The 20,767-nt window shown below is 40.4% G+C and overlaps 1 protein-coding gene across 1 annotated transcript in view; it reads left to right on the top strand.

The window, feature by feature from the left end:
• The window catches only part of grin3a (glutamate ionotropic receptor NMDA type subunit 3A), a 163,767-nt gene extending 147,491 nt beyond the window's left edge, over positions 1–16,276 (top strand). The window contains exons 7-9 of the mRNA XM_033018209.1: positions 6,007–6,171; positions 9,336–9,409; positions 15,212–16,276. Of these exons, the coding sequence (XP_032874100.1) occupies positions 6,007–6,171; positions 9,336–9,409; positions 15,212–15,548 (576 nt within the window). The 3' untranslated portion in view covers positions 15,549–16,276. The remainder of the gene's footprint in view (positions 1–6,006; positions 6,172–9,335; positions 9,410–15,211) is intronic.
• The last annotated feature ends 4,491 nt before the right edge of the window (positions 16,277–20,767 follow it).

Genomic DNA, 20,767 nt, shown 5'->3' with positions numbered 1-20,767 from the left:
AGTCCAAGCACCTACCCTGAACATTCAGTAACACCATAGTAAATCCCTCCACTGTCAACATCCTAGAAGATCACCAGTGGCTTAAATGGACCAAATACATAGCTAGTGTGGCTACAAGACTAGGTCAGAGGCAGCGTATACTGTGTAGGAAAGATGCTGGTTTAAACTGAAGATAGACACAAAAAGCTGGAGTAACTCAGCAGGTTATACAGCATGTGTCGGAAGGAACTGCAGATGCTGGTTTACACCAAAGATAGACACAAAATGCTGGAGTAACTCAGCGGGACAGGCAGCATCTCAGGTTAGAAGGAATGGGTGACGTTTCGACTTCAGATAGCATCTCCGGAGAAAAGGAATAGGTGTTTTTTTGGGTCGAGACCCTTTTTCAGACCTTCTTCAGTATACAGGGTATACTGTGAAGAGTGAGTCATCTTCTAACCATCATGTCTTTCCCACCATGTACAATCATAGGAATTGTCTCCACTCGTCTGGATGAGTGCAGCTCCAGTAATACCCATGGTGTCTGACTGGAAGCTGTCCACTTGGTTGGTAACACAATAGAAGACAGATATTGGATTCAGGAACAAAACAAAACAAGCTGAAGGAACTCAGTGTCAAACAGCATCTGTGGGGGAAACATAAACTGCACAATCTATGAAGCGCACGACAGTTACTCTCTTCACCTATTCTAATAGCACTTCCAAATGATGTCCTCCGTCACTAAGAAGGATAAGGGTAGCAAACAATGCTAGCATCTTTTATGTAGATAAAGAAAGGTAACATTATGAGCTATGATCTGCAAGTTGGTAGATGCACACCATCTGCACGTTCGTCCCCCAAGTCAGGCACTGTTCTAACTTGGAAATATATGGCTATTTCTTTATTATAATTGGGTTTAAATCACACAAATGTTTTCCAACAGTAATGCAAGAGTACCTTCACAGATGGACTGTATTGGTTCATGAAGGCAGCTTGCCACCAGCTTCTCCAGGGCTATTAGGGATGGACCATAAATGCTCACACTGGAAAGCAATTGTAACGTCCCAAAAATGAGTGAAGAATAAATCAACCATGAACTGCCTCAGTCAGTGTTGTCGACCCCAGCGTCAATTGCTTATGTTCTTAACAAACCAAAAGGGTTTGGAGTGCCTTCACAGGTCCAAGTATCCGAACACAGTGTCTGATATTTCTGATGCCCGTAAAGTGTACTGTAGATTTAAACTTAGAATAAAGTGAGGTCTGATCCATCACAGCCCATTAAATGGTACTCAGCCAACCCGAATTAAACCTAAAGAACTGCAAGATATTTATGAACTGCTGGCATTACTGACAGACACAGGCTGAACTTCATGCCAGCACAGACATTTTGTGGTGAAACAGGCATGTTTCAAAGTTAATTACACAGCACTCACTACCAATGTACGGCAGGTAACTACAGACACAGTTTTACTAAGCTTAATCAGGCTGCAATTGGAAATCAATTTAGATTGCCCAAATTTTAAAAATGTGGCTACCACACCCTCACCACAGAGATGAGAACATACAACTTGGACTCACAATTCAGTGGAGAGCTCCTGTATTACTGGATGTAGCACTTTTCAGTTGAGAAATTAATCTCCCCCCTCTACTTGTCCCAGTGAATGGAAGTTGTCCCATGACACTCTGTAAGGAAGTCGATTCCTCCAGATTTGCCAGCCCACATCCATCACTTTCTGACTCCAAAAGTACAAATTATCTCATATACTTATGGGGGCTTGCCATGCACAAGTTGTTTGCGTTATTCATTTCATCTTACAACATTAGTTATAAATCAAAAACAAGTACCTGGCTGCAAAGCACTTGAAGATATAGTGCATCTCTATATCTTGAAGGTTTGTCAGTAATATAGGTGCAGGATCATTTAGTAATAGAGTAAAATAATCAAACAGCCCAGTGGCTACACTTTCCCATTAATAATGGCTCTATAGAGAGTGTTTCATTATTAAAATCCATAGAAATACAATCCTGGAAGATTGTAAAATTGGATCTCACTGACTACTAGTTATTATACACTCTTCCATAAAGTTAAGACATTTTTAACATTCACGAAATATAGACTTCACTGGCAGAACAACATTTAATGCCCATCCCTGAATTTCCCATAAGAAGGTGCTGGGGAGCTACTATCTTGTACCCTTGAAGTTTTGTAGTGAAGGTTCTGCCACAGCAGTGTTGGGTAGGGAATTTGGAGGTATGATTCTGTATGATTTTGAAAATTGCAGGTGATCATGATAGGTGGTTTGAAAGATGACTCGAGAGTAACTTTGATGAGTCTATGATTGAAATACAGTAGGTGGTGCATAATGAAGCCACAAAGCATGAACAGTGGAATAAAAATTTAAGGTGGAGTACTTCAACGAAGTGAAGTGATTATGAGGTTTGGACTGAATTAAGGATTTTGTGGATCACATGCAGGCAAAAGAGATTATAATAACCTGGCATCGTCTTTGGCACAAACATTGTGGGCCGAAGGGCCTGATCCTTTGCTGTAATTTTGTTCTATGCTCTATATACAGGGCTAGTGCAAAATGGTGCTGAGGTAAAGGATCAGTCGACATCTTATTAAATGGTGGAGGAGGTGTGAGGGAACAGATGGCCACTCCTTCTTCTATTTTTTTTTTTTTTATTTTTTTTTTTGAAGGATCATTACTCCTTTTTTTATTTTTTTTAAAATTTATTTTATTAGAAGTTAATACAATACAAAACAATACAGTGTTACCTAATTTTAGGTGTCAACTATGTCATAACGTAATACATTCTATGTACAACCTCTAGTTTTATGTTTTTTTTTAAAGTAAGAAAGACAAGAAAAAAAATAGAGAGAAGAAAAAGAGGAAAAATAGATAGTAGAAAATAGAAAAACGTGAAGTGTGTATATAAGAAAAGAAAAAGTAGAAAGTAGAAATAGGAGAGAAAGACCCTTAAAAAAGAAATTTTCAAATCTTTATTCGGAGATGTAGATCTATCCACGACCTGACCTGAAATCAGTAATCTTTACGATACTGCTGCATCACATGATTCCAAAAAGTCGATGAAAGGAGACCAACTCCTTAAGAATTGGTCATATTTATCTATTAGTCAGAGTCTCATTTCTTCAAGGCGTGCTATGTCCATCATATTCCTAATCCACATTTTAATAGTTGGTATAGCTGTATTTTTCCAAAATTTAAGTATCAATTTCTTTCCAATTATTAATCCATAATTAAAAAAAACTTTTTGGTCTTTATTTAAATTGATATCTTCTACTATTATTCCAAATATAATCCATTCCGTATTCGGTTCTATTCTTGACTTGAAAAGCTTTGTAAATATATCAAATATATCGCTCCAAAATTTATTCAACTTTGTACATCCTACAAATGAATGTGTTATATTAGCATTTTGAAATAAACATTTATCGCATCTGGGAGAGACGTTTGGGTAGAATTTATTCAACCTCGTTTTTGAATAATATAGTCTGTGTAATAGTTTAAATTGAATTAAATTATGTCTTGCATTAATGGAACAATTATGTGTGTTCATCAGATACTTTTCCCATCTATCTTTCGGGATCTTTATCATTAGTTCATGTTCCCAATCAACTTCTATTTCTTATGCTGCTATGTTTATGCACATCAGGCATGACATATTTAAAAACAATTTGTCAGGCAAGCCTAAAGGTTTTTCAAAAGTGTGGTTGTTGGAACATTTAAATAGAAAATGTTAGAAATACTCAGTAGATCAGACAGAATTATCTTCATTTAAGGTCATTGATCTGCAAAGCTAACTGTTGTTTTCAGTATTTTGATGACACTCATAATGATGCCTTAAAATTACATTTTGAATAACAGCAAATTCAAACTAGGTCTCACTTAAATTGTTTAAAATGGCAACCTCTCCCCGCTCCTCCATCAACCTCCTGCACCTCCAGAAAAAAATATCTTATTTTATTTTGTATGAAAAACATACCTGGGCCTATTTTTACACTATTTTGAACAAAAGTTATGTGGGAAGGTTTTGGATGTGGATCCTGATCCTAGGAGCAGGAGCTATGATGTACTTATGTGTCAAATATTGTGAGGGTAATTTTATTGTCCACTGCATATGCAGCCAAACTTTCCCCATGTTTTATGCCATGCATTTACTTTCATCAATGGCAGGTGACATTGCAGACGTACTTAAAACTCGATCCATTATCAATGTAAAATACAACATTAAAATCTATTGCACCACTGACTTGAGCTAACTGTCTATTTCTTTCCATTCTTTGACTTTATCGCATCTCCGCATCAATTAATAGCGGTCATGAAAAATACTGTGCAGATGGAGCCAATAAAGAGAGCCTTTGCTGCCACCTTTGGTATCGAGGGAAAAATGCAACCAAGAAACCCACCAGAACAGCAAGACATTTAGAGTTTACATTGACTAAAATAATCCAAGACATTGGTTCAAAATGGATTTTTCACAAAGTACTTTTGTGCCCATTTTGATCCCTTTATAGGCAATTCGTGCATTTTCTTATGTTTTGATGATTCACATTTATTCCCCGGATATAACTGCATCTTACCCCTACCAATGTAAACCCGATCTCTCAAAAGTAGAGTAAAAAAATTCAGAATCAAATGGACTCCTGAAAACAGGGCAGAGTGACTGACAGAGGCTATTTAGTTTCTTGAGTCTGTCTGTTGTTAATATAGATGACATTGATGAGTTTGGGCTGCTCGCCTCTAACTCACATGTTCTAGCACGTTATGGTCCCAGCAACCACATATTAGAGATGTATCAAAATGTGGTGAACTTGCCTTGACACTGAGTAGCCAAATACTTGCAATCAAAGTGAAAAGCAATTCACCAAGAGCCAAGTCCTTTGAATGAGACTTAAAACAGATCTAACTTTAGTGGACTTGCAAGATCCAGGGTGCGATTTCACAGAATAGAGGAGGTATCTTCAGCATACTTACCAATATTAATCCCTCAAGTAAACGTCACCAAAACAGATGATAACATCATCAGTGTTTCCTGAAACTTCTGTCACAAATTGACTACAGTATTTCCTGCGTTGCAACAGTGTTTGTGTTTCCACATAAGTCATTGGCTGTATTCAGGAATGTCTGGATGACCTGAAAAGATCTCTCTTTGCCAACCATTTTCGTTTAACAAGGCCATATTTTACACGTGACTAGACACAAAATGCTGGAGTAACTCAGCGGGTCGGGCAGCTTCTCTGGAGAAAAGTAATAGGCGATGTTTCGGGTCGATTCCCTTCACATCCCGTCTTTCTCCATATTGTATCTTTTGTTCAACTTGTCTGACTAAATCTGTATTGTATTTAGTTCTGATTCTATTCTTTCCATCTCTGTTTTCCTCTTACTGCATTCCATTATGGTTGTGCAGACTCTGCTGCCTGACTAACTGGGGAAACACTTCATGGAATCATAGAGTCCAACAGTACAGAAATAGGCCCTGCAGCTCACCACATTAATCCCGACCATCAGGACCCCATTTACACGGTTCACATTTTACTTCCCGATTTAGCAGCCCCATATTCAACCACTCACCTACACAATTAACTTCCCACCTTGTATGTACTTGGGACATGAGAGGAAACTGAAGCATTCAGAGAAAACCCACTGTGTCATAGGAGAACATGCAAACTCCACACAGACAGAACTGGAGAACAGGTATGAACCAGGGCCACTGAAGCTCCGAGGCAACAGGAACAACCAGATAACTATAGGGATGGGACCAATCACATGTTATTATCACATATGATCACATTCTACACAATCCTCTGAAATTAAATTTAGCCCACTACTATTTCAGTCACATATTGTTAAGCAGCTACCTCTATATCTAAAGCTTTGTACAAAAGAGATACCTGTGTTGGTGTATTTCAAGGGCAGAAAATTAGCACCCAATGGCAAATCTCTTATATATAACTAAGCTGAGGTTGGGCATATAATGGTGCTATTTTCTCTCTATCCGCAGACTTTACAAATGGGTATCAAGCATTTCTCGGGGCTCTTTGTGATGCTCTGCATTGGTGTTGCTGGTTCCCTTTTTGCAACAGTTGGCGAGCACATCATCTTTCGACTGGTACTTCCACGGATCAAGAAGAAGCCAAGATTGAAGTACTGGCTCCACACAAGCCAGGTATGTTCCAATGTATATACAGCTGGCCAGAAATTGGTTCATGGTCAATAGCACTGTGTGTGCCAAATATTGGCTTCTGCATGTGGTATTCTGCCATTGACTTTGAAGGAACGGAATTTTATCAGTGGAATATAACTGCTAACAAGTAATGAATTTCTATGCAAGCATGTCTGTAATTTCCCTTGAAACTACTACAGCTGATCAAAAAAAAAATGTTCAGCCCTTATGTTTGTTTCCAAAGTAGAAATCAGAATTGATATAGCTGGATCAAAGGGCTGGATAAAATCCAACAACTTACAGAATCAAGCTGAAGATTCTCTGCAGTAATTGTTTTATGAATTATTCTTTTGATACCCAAACATAATAATAAACCATGGATATGTTATAAACCATAGTTAACAAATCATCAACGAAGCACAGACTAGTGGTGACTTTACCTACCCTACATCAGAAAATAGACAAATTGCTTCATGAATCTAAAAGGAAAAGATTTCAATTATTCCAACATTCATTAGTATTTAATTGCACACCAACAAACTACTCACCACCCTTCCACCTAGTGTAACACTATTGAAGTTTTTGTCCACTCTTTCATGTCATTTACTGATTAGGATGCCTCAAATATATTTTCTATCCCCTGTTGAAAGCACTGATCATAATACAATTATGTTAGTACAGCAAACTGTTTCCAACATTGGACCCAATTTGGGCGTCAAATCACATCATTCAAATCTACTATTTCCACCACCAGAACATCCCCTGTCGCAGCCTCTGCCTCAACTCTCCCAAGCCTTTGATAACTCTGAAATTGGCATCTAGTGGTCACTGAACATTATTCCTAAATTTGCAGATGGTGTACAACCTCAACCCCACTTTGCAGACTGGCTTACAGTTAAAGAATAGCTCCATTTTAAAGTAGACATAAAGCTCTGCACAGGCTGGTTAACAAAAAAATAGGCACAAATGATGGAGTAACTCAGCGGGTCATGGAACATGGAAATGCGAGACATCCCGACCGGAATGCTTCATTTTCATGTCCTCCAGAGATGCTGCCTGACCTATTGAGTTAATCCTGCACTTTGCGGATCATTTAAAACAAATTCTCTTTGTTGTTTTCTGATCCTTTCATTGACACCATCATCACCACCTCAGTTTCCAGCCGCCTCACCTTCTGAAATATCTATGATTTTCTAACACCAGCCCCTTGGTCATCCTCAAATTTAGAACCTGGCAGTCCCCTATGTTCCGCAACTCGCTTACTAAGCATCGGCTCCTCTCGTTCTTCGAGATTACTCACCTTGCCCAAGTGTTTGGGGCTGCACCCTAATGTCTTCTGATATGGAAATATGAAGTGGCAGCTGGAGGAGACCAGAGACCTCCAATGGCCATGCTCTACTTACTATTCAATCATTTCCCAAAACCTTTCCACCATCTGGAAGGCACAACCCTAACCCTAATGCAGTGGGAAGCGTAGAATTATAGCAACATACAGCACAGAAACAGGCTCTTTTGGCCCACTTCATCCATGCTGACTGCAATGCTCCCTGCACTAATACCATTTACCTGCATCAGGCCTGTATACTCTCTATGTTTTTCATACCCAAGCAGCTTTAAATCATTGTATCTATATCTGCCTCTATCATCTTCTCTTGCAGTTCATTCTTTTTATTTATCACCCTTTGGGTGGAAAACGTACCCCATGGATCTCCTAAATATCTCCCATCTCTGGTTAATTCTGTGCCCTTTTGCTCTAAACTCTCCTGCCCTGAGATAAATATACTGACTATCTATGTCCCTCATAATTTTATAAACCTACATATGGTCACCCTTCAACCTTTACATTCCAGTGAGAATCCAATCTCTCCTTATAACTCCAGCTCTTCATTCCGAGCAACACCTCAGTGACCCTCTTCTGCACCTTCTCCAAAACCTGCACATCCTTCCAGAAATGCCCACAATAATGCAAGTGCAGTCTAACCAAAGTTATATTTAGTTGCAGCATGATGTCCCAACTGTTATAACCAATGCCTGGGCCTATGAAGACAGGAATGCTAAATGTCTTCTTCATTACCCTATCCACCTGTGACACCATTTTCAGATGGCTGTGGATCATCGTTTCTCTCTATTGAAGGTCCCTGCCATTTACTCAATGTTTCCAAGCAGAATATTACTTACAAGGTGCATTACCTCACACTTGTCTGGATTACATTCTATCTGCCACAGCTCCCCACAACTTTCCAGCTGATTCATGTCCAATTGTATCCTAATGCAATAACACAGATAAATATAATAATCAAAAATATATATTAATAACCATGTACAAGAAAACTATGAGCGTGCAACAATCAAAGTCCATAGAAACCAAAGACACCATATAACCATATAACCATATAACAATTACAGCACGGAAACAGGCCATCTCGACCCTTCTAGTCCGTGCCGAACACATAATCTCCTCGAGTCCCAGGCCATAATGGATCATAGTTAATGAGGTTTGTGTTTTATAGTGTTCAAGAGCCTGATGGATGCTGGGAAGAAGCTGTTCTTGAACTGGGTAGTCACGGTTTGCTGCCTCCTGTACCTTCTTCCCAATGGTGGGAGTGGATCATGAACATGGCCAGGGTGGTGTGGGCATTTGATGATACTGAATGCCTGTTTGAGGCAGTGCCTTCCTTTGATCTCTGTTGATGGGGGGAGGTCAGTCCCAGGCAATGTCCACCATGCTATGTAGTCTCCTTCATTCCTCTGCATTCAATTTGCTGACCCAAGCCATGACAAAACCAGGCAGTATGCTCTCAATTTGCATCAACTACAAAATATACAGGAACAACTTGCTAAGATTTGTTTGGCACTATCTTCCAGTTGTCCATCTCTATCATGTAGGGCGTTGGATGGGAATGTTGCCGCTAAAATGTAACCTTCCAAGTCACATACTTCCCAGACTTGGACCAATATCAATGGTTCTCTGCAGGATTCCTCACTACCCACCAGGACTGTGGGAATAACTTCACCAGAAAAATTGCAGCAGATTTAAATAATTGCCCATTATCAAGTTATTGGGGGGCATTCGATTGAGCTAATAAACACTAGCCATTTGAGTCATGAGTGCATGGAAAGAAAGCCTAGATTCTAACCAGGACACCAAATGGTTTCATGCTTTTCAGAGATTTCATCGTGCTTTGAATACATCTTTCAATGACGAAGAATTTCAGCAGAAATTGAATCGTTTGGAAAAGAGGTAAGAAAACCTGGTGATGTAAGTAGCACCAGGGCCTTGCAATTCCTTCTAACAGGTATGCTTAATAATACAAATGAAAAGTGGTAAGAACCTGTTTTACAATAGAAGTAGAGGTAGCATATCAGTGAATCTTGTCACTAGTGTGTCTTCATGTAGATTAACCTTCCAGGAACCACATGTGCGGAAACAGACCCTTCAGCCCACCGAGTCCGCGCAGACCAGTAAACCTTGTACACTAACACCTATACACTAAGGACAATTTACTATTTTTACCAAAGAAAATGAACCTACAAACCTGTAAGTCTTTGGAATGTCTTTGGAGGAAACCGGGGTACCCGGGGAAATACAGACAGCCCCCGTAGTCAGGATTGAATGCAGGTATGGGCACTGCTGTGCCATCGTGCCACCCAGTGCCTGGTAATTAGGCTATAGTACTCCCTCCCAGTGTTCTGCCCTGTTAGATGTTCATGCACCTCTTTGTCCAAGCATTTGGCCATACCACCTAATATATATATATATTTTTTTCTGAATTCATTTTATTAGAAGCGATTGTACAGGGATAAGGCGATCGACATAACAGTTATACAATTATTGTACAGCTTCATTTTTAACGTTAGAACCTAAATCAACAAAAAGGGAAAAAAAAGATAAAAAGTGAGAAAAAAGAAGAGAATGAAGAAAGAGAAGTAAAATAAGAAAAAGCGAGAAAAAGACCCCTAAGCTACCAAAGAAGTGCAAGAGAAAAGAAAAGAAATAAGAAAAGAGAAGATGGAAATATACCTCCACCCCCCTCACCCATCCCTGGCATCGGGTTTAAATTTGTGTTTAACCATTCTGTTGTGGCAGAATTTCAGTAAATGGGAACCATGTCTTAAGAAATTGATCTGCTTTTTCCGCAAAGACAAGCCTAATATTTTCCAAATGTAGTGTATCGGACATATCAGTAATCCACATCTTCACTGTAGGGACTGTTGTCTGTTTCCAGAATTTGAATATTAATTTTTTCGCCGTTATTAGGCCGTAATTGAGGAAACTTCTTTGGAATATCGTTAATTTAAAGCAGGGACCTGACATACCTAAAGTGATCAGTTTTATATCTGGTTCCATTTTATTTTGGAGAAGATATCAAATATTCCCCTCCAGAAGTTTGTAACTTTATACAGGAGGTGAAGGAATGGGTTATAGTCGCTTCTTGGAGGAGACATTTATCACACATAGGAGAGAAATTTGGGAAGATCTTGTTTAATTTGGTCTTTGAATAGTAGAGTCTATGCAGTATTTTCATATGTATCAGGGAGTGCCGAACATTGAGAGAGCAGTAGTGTATGTATAGAAGGCTTTCCTCCCAGCTATCTTTTGAAATTAATAAAGCCAATTCATCTTCCCATGCTCGCCTATGCATCTCAGAAGATGGGATGCGTGCAATTAAAAGAGTATTGTAAATGTAGGATATTAACTTGCTTGTATCAACATGTCTATTCATGCATTCATCTAGTATATTTGGACCCATAGAGTGACAGTCTTGTGTATATGTTTTCACATAGTCTCGGATTTGAAGATATCTAAAAATAATTACTTGCTTTCATGTGATATTTCTCCTGTAATTCTTGAAACAAGAGGAAAATCCCCTTCTCGTAAGGATCTCCCACCATTTTAATTCCTGAGTTTTCCCATTGTGCAAACGCCTTATCTAAAGTAGACGGTTTAAACGAGGGATTATTAGCTATTGGTAAAAGGAGAGTGAAATTTCTCAGTTTGAGGTTTGATTTCAACTGTTTCCAAATGCGTAGGGTACTGTGTATTATCGGATTTTGCTCATACATTTATTTATTCAGATGTGTTGGAGAAAAGAAGAATCACGCCTATATTAAAAGGCAAACAATCTTCCCTCTCCATATTTAACCAGTTTACCTGTTGGCATGTGTCATCCATCCAGTAGATTAAGTTTTTAATATTAGTCGCCCAGTAATAAAAAAGGAAATTGGGAAGTGCTAAACCACCAATGCCACCTTTAGATTCACATAAATGTCGTTTGTGTATTCTATGGGTTTTATAGTCCCAAATGAAATTTGTGATAACAAAGTCAAGTTGTTTTTTTTAACTTTTAGGGAGATAAATCGGTATTGATTGAAATAGATATAGGAGTTGTGGAAGGAAAATCATCTTTATGGCATTTACTCTACCTATAAGGGAAATAGGGAGCGTTTTCCAAAATTGAATGAAGGCATTTAATTTAGTAATTAATGGTGGGAAATTTGTTTGAAATAGGGAGGTGAATTTTCTAGTCACATAGACTCCAAGGTATCTAAATTTTTCAGGAACAATTCTGAAAGGGAATTTTTGGAGATGTACCACGTAATATTTCCCTCACTACTCTTTTATGGCTTTGTCCAGAATCGTGTGGGTTGTGTCTTCCATGCTAACATTCCCTCATATGAATGAAAATTGTCATGACTGCACAAAAAGTAAGGAGATGAAGTTTAAAAGTCATTAAAATAATTAATTAGTTCATCTGATGCAATCAGTTTAGCCTCACTAATGAAAAAATGCTAATCTATCAAAATAGTCAGTATACGGTACTTGGTGTACAGGAAAAGCAGATGATTAAGCCTGGAATGCTTAAAATAGAGAGAACTGCTGATCATAGTACAGACTCCGGCATGTTCCAGTAGGGAGGAGCGATAAGGATGGCAATGTGAGGGAACCTTAGACATCTGTTTAGGAAGATAAAATAAAACGTTGTTGATTTTGAGCCTTTGAGGATTGGGCCTTTGAGGATTATAAAGAAAGCAGAAAATAACTCATCCAGGGAATTAGGAGGGGCGAAAGGTACCATGAAAATCAAGGGCAACTTAGATTAAGAATAATTCAAAGGCTTTTTATACATTCATTAAGAAACACCAAGGTAACTAGTAAGAGAATAGGACCACTCAACAATGAAGGGGGGAATTTATGTTTACAGTCAGAGGATGAAGGTGAGGTACTAAACTAGTACTTTGTATTGGTATTCACCAACTAGAAGGGCATGGAGGATAGTGAGATCAGTGTGGGCTATACTAATATGCTGGGGGAGTTTGAGATCAAGAAGGAGTTGATGTCTGGCTTATTGTAAAGTATTGTCGAGGCCCCTGCCATCTCTCTTGCTTCTTTCAGTAACGTGGAATAGATCCCAGCAAGCCCAGAGGAATCCACCTTAATAAATATCCTTGTATTAGTTCTAGCCACAGTCTAAGGAGCTAGAGGATTGGAGCGTAGCCAATGTTCCTTTACTTATGGGAAACGGCAGTAAACAAGGACATTATAGGCTGGTGAATCTTACGTTAATGATACAGAAGCTGTTATGGAAGATTCTTAGGAATAGGATATACTCGCATTAGGAAGAGAACTAAATAGTCAGCATCACTTTGTCCACAGCATGTCTAACTAACTTCAGTTTTTGAAGGGTTGACAAAGGTGATCGATGAGGGTGGGGCAATTGGTGTGTCTACATAGACTTTAGTATGGCATTTGACAAAGTCCAGACCATTGTAGACTGATGCATAAGAACAATCATGACTTGGTCATTTGTATTCAGAATTAGTTTACCCATAAAAGACAGAGTGTAGTGATGGAGTGATATCAGTCGGGTTGGACGTCTGTGACCACAATGTTCAGTGCTGGGAACTCTGGTATTTGTATATAAATAACTTGGATGAAAATTGTGATAGATTGGTTAGTAAGTTTTTCAGTTGGTTAGTAAATTAGTGGAGTTGTGGGCAGTGAAGAAGGCAGTCCTAGGATATAGCAGGATATATATTTGTTACAGATAGGGGTGGAGAAATGGCAAATTAAATTTAAGTTGCGTAAGTGTGAGATATTGCATTTTGAAAGGTTAAAGGCGTGAAAGCATACAGTTAAGACCAAAACCCTTAACAGCATTAATGTATCATGGGATCTTGGGGTTCAAGTCCATTGCTCCCTGAAAATAGCAACACAAGTACATAGAATGGCAAATAAGGCATGATGGTATGGTTGCCTTCATCGATTGAGACATGGAGAATAAGAGTCAGTAGGCCATATTACAGCTTTTTACAACTTTGGTCATGCCACTACTTGGAGTACCGTCAGTAGTTCTGGTCACCATTACAAAAAGTATGTATTTATCAAGGAGAATAAATAGTGAATCCCATATGTAATGTAATAATGTTGACACAATGCAGATAATATCACAGGGCCATTTTAATCATATAGACCTGTTGTTGAGATTATTTTAGTTTTACACCCTGCTCATTTTCACTATTCCTTACAGTGAATGGAGAGGAGCACTAACTGGGATGTAATGCCAGAGATTTATCAAGTCTTGTGTGATCCCACTCAGATTCTAAATGATAAGGTCAAAGCTTCATTGCTATAAACTGTTCTCCAAAATTAGTAATCATATCCATATTTGTAAACACATCTGCACCATTCAAAGTTATATAACTCTGAGGTGTAGCCCTGTTCCGAATTCATAAAAACAGTGCCCCATTTTCTCTAACTTTCAGCTATTACTGTTCCACGTTCATTTTTTATGTTGAGACAGAAATACTAGGACATATTTCAACATATTAAAAGTGTCTGAAGAAGGGTCTCGACCCGAAACGTTGCCTATTTCCTTCGCTCCATAGATGCTGCCTCACCCGTTGAGTTTCTCCAGCATTTTTGTCTTATCTTCGATTTTCCAGCATCTGCAGTTCCTTCTTAAACATTTCTTCAACATATTATTGAATGGTTTTGTACATCCAGAAGGAAATAATGTAGAGTTAATTGGATTTCACTACGTCACTACAGGAGATGGTACTTGTGGTTGCATCATTTTATATTTGCCTTTGATCTTAAAACATACACAGTCCATGGTAAAATGTCCCAAAATGTTCACAGTTGCATTACAAGACAAAATTTGATTTTGTGCCACATTGTGACGAAGAGCTAGTGGCTTTAAGCATCAGCCAAAGGGAGATAGAGGAGGAGAGATAGTTTAGAGAATGTATTCTAGGGTTCAGGGCTTTGAATAGAAGTGGAGCAATTCACTAGGATGATCAATGGCCAAAATCGAAGGAACACAAACATTTCAAAGAATTGTGAAGCTGGAGGGGAATGCAGAGATTGGGAGAGGTGAAGCCTCTGTATTCATCACGATGTGTATGTAGTGGTATTATAAATGATGATATTTTGTGGACCTGTCACTCTGGTTTAGACACAAGGAACTGCAGATGCTTACATCTCACAAATGGCTGGTGTAACTCAGCAGGTCAGGCAGCATCTCTGGAAGATGTGGATAGGTGACGTTTCAGATCAAGACCCTTCTGTAGACTGATAGTAGAACATTGTTGTTTATGTTCCTAAGTCACAGGAGCAGAATTAGGCCATTCGACCTATCGAGTCTACTTCACCCTTCAATCATGACTGATCTAGTTTTCCCTCTCAATCCCATTCTCCTGCTATATTTACGAGGGAGTTAGATGTGGCCCTTGTGACTAAAGGTATCAGGGGGTATGGAGAGAAGGCAGGTACAGGATACTGAGTTGGATGATCAGCCATGATCATATTGAATGGCGGTGCAGACTCGAAGGGCCGAATGGCCTACTCCTACACCTATTTTCTGTTTCCCCCTCCTGCCGTGTTATACTACAGCAATCAGTCTGAAGAAGGGTCCCAACACAAAATGTCTCCTGTCCATGTTCTCCAGAGATGCTGCCTGTCCCACTGTGTTACTCCAGCAATCTGTGTCTTTTTTTCTCTCTGGTTTAGTTCTGATTCAAAGTAAATTTATTTTATTTTCAGGTGTAATGTAAGGAATAACCAGCAAGTTGTGTGGAACACAGCCGCCCACGCAGGCTGGAACAAACAGAAGTGTATTCTCAAAGATGATCAACAGCCTGACATGAAATTGAAAACCGCCCCGGGTGAGGTTCCACCTTCACTCGGTAAGCAGCTGCCTCTTGCCACCAATTCCAATGGCAAGCCTGAGCCCCTTGTGACAACCAGGCAGTCGGTTATCCACGAGCTAACAGAACTGGAGCAGCAGATCCAACTCATCAAACAGGAACTGCAAAAGGCAATGAGTAGGAAAAATGAATTAGAAGAGTACCAGAGAACAGTCAAGAAAGCAGAACCATAAACAAGGAACTGGTTAAAACATATGATGGCAAAAACTCTATTTTTTCTGAGCGTTCCCTTCTTTGTAGAGTTGTATTTCACTTAAAAGAAAGCGTGATATAAAGCCAATTTCTTCCCAACAAATGCAGTCACTGCCCTGTCCAAGAAGAGGATGCCAAAACTTGCATCTGAATATCAGTCTGAAGTTTAATTTCTCTTATTGAACTCAAAGACCTTTAATCATAAAGGAGACATGCGAGTGGACACATGCGAGTGTTTAGTTAATGCAGACAGTAGGTGAGCTCTTTTCCAAAACCTTTCAATCCCCAGCAGGTGATCAAATGGAAACAGCCAATATGATGATGGCTAGTTTGCAACCAACACGGATTTGTTCATGATTGTAACATTCAGTGGGCTTCAGTCTTGACAATGCACAATGCAAGAAATGTTTCAAGTTGGATCAGTAAAGTCCATCTCTTTGGAGAACCACCAGTCAGGACTAATGAGGTCCCTTAAGACTTTGTATAGGATGTTGTGCACTGGAACAAATGAAAGCTTTATATTATTGTGTAGCTTTTCATGCAGCTCTGCCTAACAGTTGGTGAGAGTATGAATCTTTTCTGACAGTTCATTTATTGGTGTTTTGTTGTCACTTTGTAAAGCGCAGAGGACATTCTTGGGAGTCATTAAATCATTGTGAAAAGTGTCAATTGTAAATGGTTTTGAAAGTAAAGTAATGATTTGTATGAACACATTGTCTGCACAAATTCCCAACTTTCTCACAATCTGCATCTCAAATGATCAATTCAAATATCACGAGTACTTGTATCTAACACTGAGAGTTGGGTCGACTCAGATGACCTGTGAGAAGACCATCTCCAATGCAAATAATTACCCCAGCCATTGTTTATTCATTCCCTGAGATAGTATCATCTTCGATGTTGATGCACCAGGGCAGATTTCTCCGAGAGAAAGATTTATTGGAAAGTGTAATCCTTGGGACAAATTTCCCAGAGAGTGTGGGATAGATCCCTGTCATTATTCCTCCAAAAGATTGGCTCTTCAGTGAGCACTCTGGACTATCTTTTATAAGGACGCAGAATGTTGACTGTATAATTCACTTTATTTGCTGATTACATTCAAGTTCAAGTCCGCATTTATTGTCACTTAACCAATTAAGGTACAGTGAAATTTGAGTTGCCATACAGCCATACCACATAAAATAAAATTTAACATAAACATCCACATCCATGGAATCCACATTCCTCACTGTGATGGAAGGTAATAAAGTCATCTTCCTCCTTTGTTCACCCGTGGTCGGGGCCTTTGAACCTTCCACAGTCGCCAGCTGCCGACGGTCCGATGTCTGAAGCCCTCGCGTCGGGATGAGCGAAACTCCGGCGTTGGGACGATCGGAACACTCCGCAGCATGGAGCTCCCGAGTTGGCCTCTTCTTACTGGAGGCCATGGCTTTATGGTGTTAAAGTCCACAGGCCCCGCAGTCGGAGCACCTTCGTTGGTGATCCTCGTCAAAGGATCGTCCGCTCCGTGATGGTAAATCTGCGTTACGCCCGCGGCTTGAAGCTTCGGGCCGGTCTCCAGGAAAGGCTGCGACACTCCACGTTGTAGGTCGCAGGAGGGGACGGGGAGGCGACATGGAGAAAAATCGCATCTCCGTCGAGGTAAGAGGCTGAAAATTATAGGCAATGGCACTGATTATGTTGTTTCCAGCATTTGACCAGAAGATTAACATGACACTGAGAAAATGTTAGTTCTGTAATCCAGTGACGAAGAGAAAAGGATTGATGCTTCTTTTATCTTAACCTTCTTAACACAGAAAACTTAGAAAAGTACAGCAAAGGAACAGACCCCACAATGTTTTGCTGAACAGGATCCCAAACTAAATTAATCTTGTCTGCCTGCACATGATCTATACTCTTCCATTCCCTGCATACCCGTGTGCCCATCTAAAAGCCTCATAAATGCCCCTATCATATCTGCCTCCACCACCATCCCTAGCAGCACATTCCAGGTATCTCTGTGAAAAATAACTTGCCCTGCACATCTTCTCTAAGCTTTGCCCCTTTCACGTTAAAGTTATGCCCTCATTTTTGACATTTCCACCCTGGAGAAAGGTTTTGACTGTCTTCTTTACCAATGCATTTAATAATTCCATATACTTGTATCAGGTCTCTTCTCTTGCCTCTGATACTACAGAAAAAAATTCCAAGTTTGCCCAACCTCTCCTTATAGCTAATATCCTCTAATCCAGGCAGCATTCTTGTAAACCTTTTCTGCACCCCCTCCAAAGCCTCCACACCACATCCTTCCTGTATTGGAGTGACCAGAATTGTATGCAATACTCCAAATGTGGCCTAACCGAAGTCCTATAAAGCTGAACCATTACTTCCTGACCAATGAAGGCAAACATGCCATACGCCTTCTTTACCACTTAATCTACTTGTGTTGTTATTCCCAGGGAGCTTTGGATCTGGACCCCAAGTCCCCTCTCTACATCGATGTTGTTCAGGGTCTTTCCATTAATTGTATGCTTTCCCTTTATATTCGACTTCCCAAAGCGTAACACCTCATACTTGTTTGGATTCAACTTCATCTGTCATTTCTTTAGCTGATCTATATCCCGCTATATACTTTGACAGTCTCCCACACAGTCCGCAACTCCAGCAATCTTGGTGTTGTCTGCAAACATACTAACCAATCCATCTACATTTTTGCCCAGATCATTTATATACATGGTATGGTATGGTATGGCACTTTATTTGTCACATGTACCGAGGCACTGTGAAATTCATTTTTGTATACAGTTCAGTACAAATATCACAATACATAAGCACTTAGATATGTATTAGATAAGCATCTCAGATACAGTACAATTGTATAGCAGTAGGACACAGATAAAGGTATATCAGGGTCACCACTTTGGCGCAATTTTCAAATCCCAGTTGTTGTAAGTGGAGGGATATGAGCAAGAAGGCCTGTTGTCCTGGCAGCGTTGCAGGACCGGCCTGGCCAATAGTAGCCTTGGTGTCCTCCACCATTGCTCCACCGCTGTAGGCCACGTCCGGTCTATGTCCTCAGCCTCTTGGAGCGGCACCCGGTCCAGCCTAAATTAGTAAGAGGCTTCTGAATCCGTACTTTCAAGTCGCTATGAATTTCATGCATCTTAATCACTTGGATCAGCCAGCCATAAGTTCTTAATAAAATAACATGCTAAAATACATGTGAACAACATCCACCGCTCTACCCTCATCAAACACCATTGTCACGTTCTCAAAAGTCTTGATCAAGTTAGTAAGATATGACCTGCCACATACACAGTTTTGCTGACTGTCACTAATTCACAGGCCTATTATTGCCTGGATTCTCTCTACTTCCCTTCCTAAACAAGGAAACAACACTGGCTATTCTTCAGTCATCCAGTACATTGCCTGTCGCTGGAGAAGATGCAAAGATCTTCCTAAAGGCTCCTGTAATTTTCTCTCTTGCCACTACTAATAACCAGGGAGGGGAGAGACCCATCATATCCAGGGAATTTTTTCAACCTTAATGTTCCTCAGGAGCACCAGCATCACCCCTTTCTTGATTTCAAACTTGTATTATAGTATATCCCACACTGATCTTGTTGTCTTCCATGTCCTTCTCCTTGATGAATACAGATGCAAACTATTCATTTTATACCTCACCTACTCTTTGACTCCAAGCACAAATTCCCTCCTTTATCCTTGAGCAGTCCTATATTCTCCCTGGCTACCCTCTTGTTTTTAATGCTGGTGTGAAAAGCCTTGTAATTTTCATTCACCTGACTTGCCAAAACCACCTCCCCCCCCCCCCCCCCCCCCCCCCCCCCAAAAAAAAAACCTCTAACAAAGAGAGATCATGACAGGTAAAATGGTTCCAGAAAGGGTTAGCAGTTTCAACAAATTCTCTATAATTGCTTTTGAGATTAATTGTCAAGAGCAGGATTAGTTTCTATCTATTGAAGTATTTGGTAGATCATTGTGATTGTTACGAGATTTGAAAGGATGATCAGCCAGGAAGTAGTTGCCTGAGATAATGATGCCCTCATGTGGCCAACTCTGCTCAGTGGTAACACAAAGGAAAGTTCACCAAGAAGTCACCTCCTGGGCATCAAGAAGTCACTTCCTGGTCAGCAGAGTGACAAATTCTGAAATGTCAAATAAATAGTAACTTACTAAAAGACACAAATTTATATTATAACCTTTCACCTTCTCAGGACATCCTTTGTTTCGAAGTTCTTTTGAAGTGTAGTCACTTTACAGATTTTTGTACAACAGTCTCTCACAAACTTCAGTTAATAACAACCAAATAATGTGTTTTTAGGTGTTTGTTGAACGATTTAGATATTGTTTGTAAAATAAGCATTAGCCTAGCCCTAGACAACGGGGACAACGCACCTACTCTTCAAAGCCAGTGTATCTTTCTCCACAATGTTAGGTATAGATACAGGTTAGTTGTGCATCTGTAAATTCACATCCAACCTTAAGGGATATCTGATTTAGATCATCATGGAAAAATAATTATGCCATGGAAAGGTATATACCAGAGGAGAATGCATGGACGGTGGCGCGACTCACTGTTGCAGCGGCCCCTACAGCCTGTCTGTCTTTTTTTATTTTTTGTCTCGTTAAATGTAGTTAAATGTATTTTTTAATAGTGTTTTTGACTGTGTATATGTGGGGGTGGGGGAAACGTTGTAAAAATCTCTTCCCTGTACGGGAGACCTGACCTTTTCCCTGTCGGGTCTCCGTTGTCGTTGGGGCCTAGCACCGTGGAGCGGCCTCCAGCCTGAACGACCTGGAGGCTCCAGTCACGGAGCCTACGGAGCTGCGGACTTACCATCATGGGGCTGGCCGGCATCGGAGCGTGGGGAGCGGTGGTGACTCGCTGCTGCGGCCCGACCACGTAGCTCGGAGGCTCCAGCTGCAGCCGCAGGTCCGGTGGACTGTCGGGGTATCGGGAGCTCGCGGGTCCGGGTGGAGAGACCGCTTTCCGGAGCTCCCGCAACGCAACTTCTCTAGTCCGTGTCGCGGGGTTGGAACGACCCGGAGCGGGGCCGCACATCGCCCGGCGAGGCTTCATGGCCGTGGGACATTCGCTCCACCTTTGTGACATTTAGACCGGGAGCGGGGCCGTACATCGCCCCGCGCGGCCTAAAAATGGCCGTGGGACTTATCATCGCCCGCCTGGGGCTTGGACATC

Source organism: Amblyraja radiata, chromosome 3 (assembly GCF_010909765.2).
Source record: "Amblyraja radiata isolate CabotCenter1 chromosome 3, sAmbRad1.1.pri, whole genome shotgun sequence".
In the NCBI taxonomy this organism is placed as follows: Eukaryota; Metazoa; Chordata; class Chondrichthyes; order Rajiformes; family Rajidae; genus Amblyraja; species Amblyraja radiata.
This window is presented reverse-complemented; position numbering and strand designations above follow the sequence as displayed.